The sequence below is a fragment of the Perca flavescens genome, chromosome 12 (assembly GCF_004354835.1).
Source record: "Perca flavescens isolate YP-PL-M2 chromosome 12, PFLA_1.0, whole genome shotgun sequence".
NCBI classification, from domain to species: Eukaryota; Metazoa; Chordata; class Actinopteri; order Perciformes; family Percidae; genus Perca; species Perca flavescens.
This window is the reverse complement of record NC_041342.1, coordinates 35786474-35798973: the sequence shown is the minus strand read 5'-3', so window position 1 is coordinate 35798973 and position 12500 is coordinate 35786474. Positions and strand designations below refer to the sequence as shown.

Sequence of the window (12500 nt, the reverse complement as noted above, 5' to 3'; positions counted from 1 at the left end):
TACTCTAGTACTTTAGTTACTAGTTACTATAGTTACTCCACTACATTCATCTGTTACAGCTTTAGTTACTTTAGTTACTTTAGTTACTTTAGTTACTCCGCTACATTCATCTGTTCCAGCTTTAGTTACTAGTTACTTTAGTTACTCCGCTACATTCATCTGTTACAGCTTTAGTTACTAGTTACTTTAGTTACTCCGCTACATTCATCTGTTACAGCTTTAGTTACTAGTTACTTTAGTTACTCCACTACATTCCTCTGTTACAGCTTTAGTTACTAGTTACTTTAGTTACTCCACTACATTCATCTGTTCCAGCTTTAGTTACTAGTTACTTTAGTTACTCCACTACATTCATCTGTTCCAGCTTTAGTTACTAGTTACTTTAGTTACTCTGCTACATTCATCTGTTCCAGCTTTAGTTACTAGTTACTTTAGTTACTCCTCTACATTCATCTGTTACAGCTTTAGTTACTAGTTACTTTAGTTACTAGTTACTTTAGTTACTCCGCTACATTCATCTGTTCCAGCTTTAGTTACTAGTTACTTTAGTTACTAGTTACTCTGCTACATTCATCTGTTCCAGCTTTAGTTACTAGTTACTTTAGTTACTCTACTACATTCATGTTACAGCTTTAGTTACTAGTTACTTTAGTTACTAGTTACTTTAGTTACTCTGCTACATTGATCTGTTCCAGCTTTAGTTACTTTAGTTACTAGTTACTTTAGTTACTCTGCTACATTCATCTGTTCCAGCTTTAGTTACTAGTTACTTTAGTTACTCCGCTACATTCATCTGTTACAGCTTTAGTTACTAGTTACTTTAGTTACTAGTTACTTTAGTTACTCCGCTACATTCATCTGTTACAGCTTTAGTTACTAGTTACTTTAGTTACTCTGCTACATTCATCTGTTCCAGCTTTAGTTACTAGTTACTTTAGTTACTCCACTACATTCATCTGTTCCAGCTTTAGTTACTAGTTACTTTAGTTACTCCGCTACATTCATCTGTTACAGCTTTAGTTACTAGTTACTTTAGTTACTCCTCTACATTCATCTGTTCCAGCTTTAGTTACTAGTTACTTTAGTTACTAGTTACTTTAGTTACTCTGCTATATTCATCTGTTCCAGCTTTAGTTACTAGTTACTTTAGTTACTCCACTACATTCATGTTACAGCTTTAGTTACTAGTTACTTTAGTTACTAGTTACTTTAGTTACTCTGCTACATTCATCTGTTACAGCTTTAGTTACTAGTTACTTTAGTTACTAGTTACTTTAGTTACTCTGCTACATTCATCTGTTCCAGCTTTAGTTACTAGTTACTTTAGTTACTCTGCTACATTCATCTGTTACAGCTTTAGTTACTAGTTACTTTAGTTACTCTGCTACATTCATCTGTTACAGCTTTAGTTACTAGTTACTTTAGTTACTCTGCTACATTCATCTGTTATAGCTTTAGTTACTAGTTACTTTAGTTACTCCGCTACATTCATCTGTTACAGCTTTAGTTACTAGTTACTTTAGTTACTAGTTACTTTAGTTACTCTGCTACATTCATCTGTTACAGCTTTAGTTACTAGTTACTTTACTTACTAGTTACTTTACTTACACACATACAAAGACACTTATGAGTTAATTCACTGTTTTTCTGCTGCTTTCTTCTGAACTTTATTTGGATCTTTTTCCGAGACTTTAGGCTCGATCTCACCAAGTAGCTCATCCAATCAGATCGTAGCTTTGACGGCAATGCTGCTGCCAGTTCGCAATGTTTTCTTTTCTTTTCCCACTATGGCCACGCCAAGACCCGCCTTTCAATAGCATTCACACTCTACTATTGGCCAGGAGTCCATGCTTACATGTTCAGGTCCTATCCAAGATGGTCAGCTTCTCTTCAGAACTGGAACCTCCTATGGCGCCATCTTGATGCTACCAACCATCACCTCCCGTTAGCATCCCATTGACTCCCATTCATTCTGATGCTACCAACCATCACCTCCCGTTAGCATCCCATTGACTCCCATTCATTCTGATGCTACCAACCATCACCTCCCGTTAGCATCCCATTGACTCCCATTCATTCTGATGCTACCAACCATCACCTCCCGTTAGCATCCCATTGACTCCCATCCATTCTGATGCTACCAACCATCACCTCCCGTTAGCATCCCAGTGACTCCCATTCATTCTGATGCTACCAACCATCACCTCCCGTTAGCATCCCATTGACTCCCATCCATTCTGATGCTACCAACCATCACCTCCCGTTAGCATCCCATTGACTCCCATTCATTCTGATGCTACCAACCATCACCTCCCGTTAGCATCCCATTGACTCCCATCCATTCTGATGCTACCAGCCATCACCTCCCGTTAGCATCCCATTGACTCCCATCCATTCTGATGCTACCAACCATCACCTCCGTTAGCATCCCATTGACTCCCATCCATTCTGATGCTACCAACCATCACCTCCCGTTAGCATCCCATTGACTCCCATCCATTCTGATGCTACCAACCATCACCTCCCGTTAGCATCCCATTGACTCCCATCCATTCTGATGCTACCAACCATCACCTCCCGTTAGCATCCCATTGACTCCCATTCATTCTGATGCTACCAAGCCATCACCTCCCGTTAGCATCCCATTGACTCCCATCCATTCTGATGCTACCAACCATCACCTCCCGTTAGCATCCCATTGACTCCCATCCATTCTGATGCTACCAAGCCATCACCTCCCGTTAGCATCCCATTGACTCCCATCCATTCTGATGCTACCAACCATCACCTCCCGTTAGCATCCCATTGACTCCCATTCATTCTGATGCTACCAACCATCACCTCCCGTTAGCATCCCATTGACTCCCATCCATTCTGATGCTACCAACCATCACCTCCCGTTAGCATCCCATTGACTCCCATTCATTCTGACGTCACTTTGACAGAGAATAACTTTACATCTGAAGCGTTTAAAGACTCTATTTCTCCGTTGTTTATTTCTAAAGAAACACGACAATGTATAAAAGGCTCCATTAGCTTGTAGCTCACGTTATGGCTCCGTAGCAGACGCTTTTATAACAATAGGCTAACGATTGGGTCATAACCACGAGACTTACTGTCACACAGTAGAGGAATTACCGTATAGTACAGGAGAAGCTCACAGGCAGTTTGGACTTCCATTATCTGTTTAGGTTTAATTACTAATGTTAACTAGCATGTTAGTGATCAGTAATTACTAATGTTAACTATCATGTTAGTGATCAGTAATTACTAATGTTAACTAGCATGTTAGTGATCAGTAATTACTAATGTTAACTATCATGTTAGTGATCAGTAATTACTAATGTTAACTAGCATGTTAGTGATCAATAATGACTAATGTTAACTAGCATGTTAGTGATCAGTAATTACTAATGTTAACTAGCATGTTAGTGATCAGTAATTACTAATGTTAACTAGCATGTTAGTGATCAATAATTACTAATGTTAACTAGCATGTTAGTGATCAGTAATTACTAATGTTAACTATCATGTTAGTGATCAGTAATTACTAATGTTAACTAGCATGTTAGTGATCAGTAATTACTAATGTTAACTAGCATGTTAGTGATCAGTAATTATTAATGTTAACTAGCATGTTAGTGATCAGTAATTACTAATGTTAACTAACATGTTAGTGATCAGTAATTACCAATGTTAACTAGCATGTTAGTGATCAGTAATTACTAATGTTAACTAACATGTTAGTGATCAGTAATTACCAATGTTAACTATCATGTTAGTGATCAGTAATTACCAATGTTAACTAGCATGTTAGTGATCAGTAATTACTAATGTTAACTAACATGTTAGTGATCAGTAATTACTAATGTTAACTAGCATGTTAGTGATCAGTAATTACTAATGTTAACTAGCATGTTAGTGATCAGTAATTACTAATGTTAACTAGCATGTTAGTGATCAGTAATTACTAATGTTAACTAGCATGTTAGTGATCAGTAATTACTAATGTTAACTAGCATGTTAGTGATCAGTAATTACTAATGTTAACTAGCATGTTAGTGATCAGTAATTACTAATGTTAACTAGCATGGTAGTGATCAGTAATTACTAATGTTAGCTGAGCTGGTGTCTCCACCACCACAGCTGGTAGTCATGGCGATCCCATGATGTGACATTTGCAAGCGTCAGATGTGCTGCGTTTAGTACATAAGAGCCTTAAGTCTGTCGACACGTTATTTGGCCCTTTGCAGCATGACATCATGACTTTGCGTAAAACATAGACGCCCCTTTCTAAAGCCACGTGGCGTGTAATCTGGACGCATTTTCAGCTCTCCTCGTGTACGTACACGTTGTATACAGCTGCTGTAAACATACGTCACACGCGTGTAAAAAAAAAAAAAAAAAAAGGTTGGGTTTAGGAAGAGAAGACAGGGAAAGGATTTAGTAACAAAATAACAAAAACACGGAAAATAACGACTAAAACACGCTTAGGAAAACAATAAAGGTTGGGTTTAGGAAATAAACTTTGGGGGAAGGCTTAAAAAAAGCAAACAAAGCCCCCCCTTTCCGCTAAAGCCCAAAACGGTTTCCTAAGCCCCTCCCCTTGCCCTGATTGGTCCATCTGAACAGTTAGACACCTCCCCTGGCCCTGATTGGTCCATCTGAACAGTTCAGATACCTCCCCCCTGGCCCTGATTGGTCCATCTGAACAGTTAGACACCTCCCCTGGCCCTGATTGGTCCATCTGAACAGTTCAGATACCTCCCCCCTGGCCCTGATTGGTCCATCTGAACAGTTAGACACCTCCCCTGGCCCTGATTGGTGCATCTGAACAGTTAGACACCTCCCCCTGGCCCTGATTGGTGCATCTGAACAGTTAGACACCTCCCCTGGCCCTGATTGGTGCATCTGAACAGTTAGACACCTCCCCCTGGCCCTGATTGGTGCATCTGAACAGTTACATGACTTCCTTCATGTAGTTCTACTGGAACATAGGGTCAGTTTCAGCTGATATGATGGAAAGGTAGTTTTATAAGACTTACCTACTGCACCTTTAAAGTAAAAAAAAAAAAAAAAAAAGTTGAAATATTTTGCTGCAGGATCGAAGTCCCGCCCACATACCCACCGACCAATCAGGAGTCACTCCCAGCTGTCAATAACGAGGTTTCAGAAACAATCTCTGGGAAACTTTTGTTTGAGCGTGTTCTTGGGTTATTGTAGTTTTCTGCTCGTGTCCCATATTATTTGGAAGTGAACACGGGGCTGGTTGTCGCCGTGACCACAGGGCTGTTTGTCGCCGTGACGACCGTGACCACGCGCTGAATGAAAGACGACACGGAGACGAGGTGACTTTCATCTTTTATAGACATTTGAATTAATAGATTTATAGAATATAAACAAGCTTCTTCCCCCTCAAACATCCATCTCTCCGGTACACAAATAAATAATCTGACCTTTGACCCCCGATATTAAGTCGCCTTTGGCACGCTCACCACGTTACCATGGTAACACCTCCTCCTCCCCCACAGTGTGTGTGTGTGTGTGCACTAACACTCTGAACTACATTACCCATCAGCCCCTGCTCTCACCTGCTTCATCGTCAGATTTTATAAAACAGTGACGCCCCAAAAAAACAGTCCCACACATGCATCGTTACCATGGTTACCAAACATTATATAAAAAGGGGCAACACCCCCCCTCCCATCCCCAAAAAACAGATATGTTTGTTCATCCACACAGCGACCAATCAGATCTCGTTAAAGGACCAGTCTGCTGACCATGTTCCAAAACTAACCAATCAGTTAGAGTCCACTAAAAGTTCTGTTGTTGCTGCTGACAGACTCAGATTATTATTCTAAGTGTCTGACAACATTATGGGATGGATCCCTACAGAGATAGACCTTTTAGTTAAAGAGTAAGATCCTTTTAGTTTAACATGAAACAGCCCCAAAATCACCATCACCAAACTCCACCAGACTCCATGTAAATAATCAGGACTTTTAGCGTGTATAGAGCCAGCATATCTCCACCAGACTCCATGTAAATAATCAGGACTTTTAGCGTGTATAGAGCCAGCATATCTCCACCAGACTCCATGTAAATAATCAGGACTTTTATCATCGTAAAACACACTTCATTCAAAGTGGACAGAAACTAAATAAAACTACCAAAAGCCGTCTTGGTTCATCTTTCCACTGTTCCAACAATCACCACTCTGGTTTGGTAGAAATAAACCCTTAATTCACCCATTTACATGTGGAAATATGCTGGCTCTATACACGCTAAAAGTCCTGATTATTTACATGGAGTCTGGTGGAGATATGCTGGCTCTATACACGCTAAAAGACCTGATTATTTACATGGAGTCTGGTGGAGATATGCTGGCTCTATACACGCTAAAAGTCCTGATTATTTACATGGAGTCTGGTGGAGATATGCTGGCTCTATACACGCTAAAAGTCCTGATTATTTACATGGAGTCTGGTGGAGATATGCTGGCTCTATACACGCTAAAAGTCCTGATTATTTACATGGGGTCTGGTTCAACGGTCTCGCTAAATACTGGACCAAAGATTTCTGTTTATATCAGTCACTTGGACACCAATGCATTGTTGAAAAATACCCAAATTAGCCTTTTACATGATGCAACACCTATATTAACTAATTGTTTGAGTTTTGGACAACAGAGCTCCTGATTTAAAGTTCCTGAACAACAAAAATCAATAATTACACACATGTTGAACAAGGATGACGACGATGGAACTACACACAAAATGTTACTGTTTTGGGGCAAAAACAAAACTAGATTTGAATTAAAATAATTTTAAAAAAGTCATATTTTCCAGCAGAATGACACACCTGGCATCAGCCATCATGAACAGAGAAAACAACATGAAACGGAATAATCAGATGGATAAATCGAACTCCTTTTCTTTAAATACACTGAAAAATGAACAGAGTTTGGTTGGTTGCTGATGGTTTTGGAAAATGGTCAGAAAGCAGCAGGATGGTCCTTTAAAAAGCTGCAAAGCCTCATGGGAGTCGGAGTCCACCTGCACATTAATGAGCAGCTGCAGCAACTCTAATTTATTTATCCGTTCACTGGTTTATAAAATGTTAATGAAGTTTTATTTTTTGTCTTTCCGACAGTTCAGTTTCCTATCAGCTGAGCAGACGATGAGAGCCTTAAAGACTCACTGATTAAAAAAGGACCCAATTTAGAGCAGATTATTGGATAAAATGATCGTTGGTTGCAGCTGAAATCTGTGGGGTGACTCTCTTTCTCACACACACACACACACACACACACACACACACACACACACACACACACACACACACACACACACACACACACACACACACACACACAGAGAGCGTCATAGCGGGACGTCCAGCAGCTTCTTGTGCAGGTACTGCTTCACCTCCTCGATGCCGTTCAGCTTCTCCAGCTCGTGGTACGGCAGCTGAGAGGGGACAAGAAACACAACACGGGTTAACAGAGCCTAGCTTAGCACAAACACTGGAGGCAGGGGCAAACTGTTAGCCTAGCTTAGCACAAACACTGGAGGCAGGGGCAAACTGTTAGCCTAGCTTAGCACAAACACTGGAGGCAGGGGCAAACTGTTAGCCTAGCTTAGCACAAACACTGGAGGCAGGGGCAAACTGTTAGCCTAGCTTAGCACACACACTGTGTGTGTGTGTGTCTGCGTGCGTGTGTGTCTGCGTGTGTGTGTGTGTGTCTGCGTGTGTGTGTCTGTGTTTATATGTCTGTGTGTGTGTGTGTCTGTTTATATGTCTGTCTGTGTGTGTGTGTGTGTGTGTGTCTGTATTTATATGTCTGTGTGTATCTCTGTGTGTCTACGTGTGTGTGTGTCTATATATGTGTGTGTGTGTGTCTATGTGTGTGTGTGTGTCTGTGTCTGTGTGTGTGTCTATGTGTGTGTGTGTGTCTGTGTGTCTAGGTGTGTGTGTGTCTGTGTGTGTGTGTCTATATGTGTGTGTGTGTGTGTGTGTGTGTGTGTGTGTGTATGCGTGTGTGTGTGTATGTGTATGCGTGTGTGTCTATATATATGTGTGTGTGTGTGTGTCTATATATGTGTGTGTGTGTCTATATATGTGTGTGTGTGTGTGTGTGTGTGACCTGCAGGATGATGTATCCCAGCAGCCTCAGGTGGCGGTCCCTCATGGCCCGAGAGCCGACCAGAACCTCAGAGTTGTGGCAGTAATGCCACTTATCGTTGACAGACATGATGAGCCTGCAGAGACACACACACACACACATATATATATATATATATATATATATATATATATATATATATATATATATATATATATATATATATATATATATACACACACACACACACACACACCAAGTCAAACACTCTCCACTCAGTTTATATAGCTATGCAGTTTGGTGTTTGACCACTTGGTGGAGTACTTATTATACATTATTATTATTAGGTGTACTAAGATAACATGTGACCCCTCCCAGGTGTTCTAAGATAACATGTGACCCTTCTGAAGCGTACTAGGATAACATGTGACCCCTCTGAGGTGTACTAGGATAACATGTGACCCCTGTGAGGTGTACTAGGATAACATGTGACCCCTCCCAGGTGTACTAAGATAACATGTGACCCCTCTGAGGTGTACTAAGATAACATGTGACCCCTCTGAGGTGTACTAAGATAACATGTGACCCCTCTGAGGCGTACTAAGATAACATGTGACCACTCCCAGGTGTACTAAGATAACATGTGACTCCTCCCAGGTGTACTAAGATAACATGTGACCCCTCCCAGGTGTACTAAGATAACATGTGACCCCTCCCAGGTGTACTAAGATAACATGTGACCACTCCCAGGTGTACTAAGATAACATGTGACCCCTCCCAGGTGTACTAAGATAACATGTGACCCCTCCCAGGTGTACTAAGATAACATGTGACCCCTCCCAGGTGTACTAAGATAACATGTGACCCCTCCCAGGTGTACTAAGATAACATGTGACCCCTCCCAGGCTAAGATAACTAAGATAATACTAAGATAACATGTGACCCCTCTGAAGCGTACTAGGATAACGTGACCCCTCCCAGGCGTACTAAGATAACATGTGACCCCTCCCAGGCGTACTAAGATAACGTGACCCTTCTGAAGCGTACTAGGATAACATGTGACCCCTCCCAGGCGTACTAAGATAACATGTGACCCCTCTGAGGTGTACTAAGATAACATGTGACCCCTCCCAGGTGTACTAAGATAACATGTGACCCCTCCCAGGCATACTAAGATAACATGTGACCCCTCCCAGGCATACTAAGATAACATGTGACCCCTCTGAGGCGTACTAAGATAACATGTGACCCCTCCCAGGTGTACTAAGATAACATGTGACCCCTCCCAGGCATACTAAGATAACATGTGACCCCTCCCAGGTGTACTAAGATAACATGTGACCCCTCCCAGGTGTACTAAGATAACATGTGACCCCTCCCAGGTGTACTAAGATAACATGTGACCCCTCTGAGGCGTACTAAGATAACATGTGACCCCTCCCAGGTGTACTAAGATAACATGTGACCCCTCTGAGGCGTACTAAGATAACATGTGACCCCTCCCAGGTGTACTAAGATAACATGTGACCCCTCTGAGGCGTACTAAGATAACATGTGACCCCTCCCAAGTGTACTAAGATAACATGTGACCCCTCCCAGGCATACTAAGATAACATGTGACCCCTCCCAGGCATACTAAGATAACATGTGACCCCTCTGAGGCGTACTAAGATAACATGTGACCCCTCCCAGGTGTACTAAGATAACATGTGACCCCTCCCAGGCATACTAAGATAACATGTGACCCCTCCCAGGTGTACTAAGATAACATGTGACCCCTCCCAGGTGTACTAAGATAACATGTGACCCCTCTGAGGCGTACTAAGATAACATGTGACCCCTCCCAGGTGTACTAAGATAACATGTGACCCCTCTGAGGCGTACTAAGATAACATGTGACCCCTCCCAAGTGTACTAAGATAACATGTGACCCCTCCCAGGCATACTAAGATAACATGTGACCCCTCCCAGGTGTACTAAGATAACATGTGACCCCTCCCAGGTGTACTAAGATAACATGTGACCCCTCCCAGGTGTACTAAGATAACATGTGACCCCTCCCAGGTGTACTAAGATAACATGTGACCCCTCTGAGGCGTACTAAGATAACATGTGACCCCTCCCAAGTGTACTAAGATAACATGTGACCCCTCCCAGGCATACTAAGATAACATGTGACCCCTCCCAGGCATACTAAGATAACATGTGACCCCTCTGAGGCGTACTAAGATAACATGTGACCCCTCCCAGGTGTACTAAGATAACATGTGACCCCTCCCAGGCATACTAAGATAACATGTGACCCCTCCCAGGTGTACTAAGATAACATGTGACCCCTCTGAGGCGTACTAAGATAACATGTGACCCCTCCCAGGTGTACTAAGATAACATGTGACCCCTCTGAGGCGTACTAAGATAACATGTGACCCCTCCCAAGTGTACTAAGATAACATGTGACCCCTCCCAGGCATACTAAGATAACATGTGACCCCTCCCAGGTGTACTAAGATAACATGTGACCCCTCCCAGGTGTACTAAGATAACATGTGACCCCTCCCAGGTGTACTAAGATAACATGTGACCCCTCCCAGGCGTACTAAGATAACATGTGACCCCTCTGAGGTGTACTAAGATAACATGTGACCCCTCCCAGGCATACTAAGATAACATGTGACCCCTCCCAGGTGTACTAAGATAACATGTGACCCCTCCCAGGCGTACTAAGATAACATGTGACCCCTCCCAGGCGTACTAAGATAACATGTGACCCCTCCCAGGTGTACTGACCTCCTGATGCCGGCTCTCGGCTCCGTTGGAGGGTTGTCGGGGGCGTCTGCTCTGTCGGGGGGGTGCAGCTGTGGTGACGGGGCCCCTCGGTTGGCCCCGGGCCCCTCAGAATAAGCCATACCTTCGTAGTAGTCCACCCCCGCGCCCCCAGGCGGCCCCCCCTCGTCCTCCAGGATCTTCCTGATGGAGAACTGGAAGATGGCGTCCGGCGCCGCGGTGGCGTTGGGCCCCGGGGGCCCCTGGAGGCCGTCAGAGGGGGGGCTGCTCAGCGTGGAGCTGTCCTGGCTCTCCACAGAGTGCTCCTTGGCCAGACCGGAGCAGAACTCCGCCGCGGGGGGGTAGTAGGCGCCGTACGGGCCGCCGTTAGCGCCGCCGTGCCGCGGCAGGCCGCCGCGCACGCCGTGGGGCAGGAAGGACCGAGGCGTCCCCATGGCAACACCCGCCTGACCCCCCCCCACCGACGATGATGGCTCCAAGACCTCCTCCGGCGCCGCGAACGGAGAAAACTTCTGGAACTCTGATGTCACCGCGGCAACGGCGGCGTCAGCTGGCTTGTTGGTCGCCACGGCGACGCAGGAAAGAGAGGAGGAGGGGGGCGGGGCGCCTGTCGTCCTGACGGGCAGGACACGCCCAGAGCTGTCCATCAGCAACACAAAGTCTGCAGACAGACAGGTAGTCATCACATGACATACAGACAGACAGGTAATCATCACATGACATACAGACAGGTACTAATCACATGACATACAGACAGACAGGTAATCATCACATGACATACAGACAGGTACTAATCACATGACATACAGACAGACAGGTAATCATCACATGACATACAGACAGACAGGTAATCATCACATGACATACAGAGAGGTACTAATCACATGACATACAGACAGGTACTAATCACATGATGATATACAGACAGACAGGTACTAATCACATGACATACAGACAGACAGGTACTAATCACATGACATACAGACAGGTACTAATCACATGACATACAGACAGGTACTAATCACATGATGATATACAGACAGACAGGTACTAATCACATGACATACATACAGACATGTAATCATCACATGACATACAGACAGACAGGTAATCATCACATGACATACAGACAAGTACTAATCACATGACATATAGACAGGTAATAATCACGTGATGATAAACAGACAGACAGGTAATAATCACGTGATGATAAACAGACAGACAGGTAATAATCACGTGATGATATACAGACAGACAGGTAATAATCACGTGATGACATACAGACAGACAGGCAATAATCACGTGATGATATACAGACAGACAGGTAATAATCACGTGATGATATACAGACAGACAGGTAATAATCACGTGATGATATACAGACAGACAGGTACTAATCACATGATATACAGACAGACAGGTAATAATCACGTGATGATATACAGACAGACAGGTAATAATCACGTGATGATATACAGACAGACAGGTAATAATCACGTGATGACATACAGACAGACAGGTAATAATCACGTGATGATATACAGACAGACAGGTAATAATCACGTGATGATATACAGACAGACAGGTACTA

At 43.3% G+C, this 12500-nt stretch overlaps 1 protein-coding gene across 1 annotated transcript in view; it reads right to left on the bottom strand.

Moving 5' to 3' along the window:
* Nucleotides 1-6471: 6471 nt before the first annotated feature.
* Nucleotides 6472-12500, bottom strand: part of fastk (Fas-activated serine/threonine kinase) — a 27812-nt gene continuing 21783 nt past the window's right edge. Inside the window, exons 9-11 of the mRNA XM_028594403.1 lie at nucleotides 10913-11570; nucleotides 8147-8261; nucleotides 6472-7469 (exon numbers count right to left, since the gene is read on the bottom strand). Of these exons, the coding sequence (XP_028450204.1) occupies nucleotides 7383-7469; nucleotides 8147-8261; nucleotides 10913-11570 (860 nt within the window). The 3' untranslated portion in view covers nucleotides 6472-7382. The remainder of the gene's footprint in view (nucleotides 7470-8146; nucleotides 8262-10912; nucleotides 11571-12500) is intronic.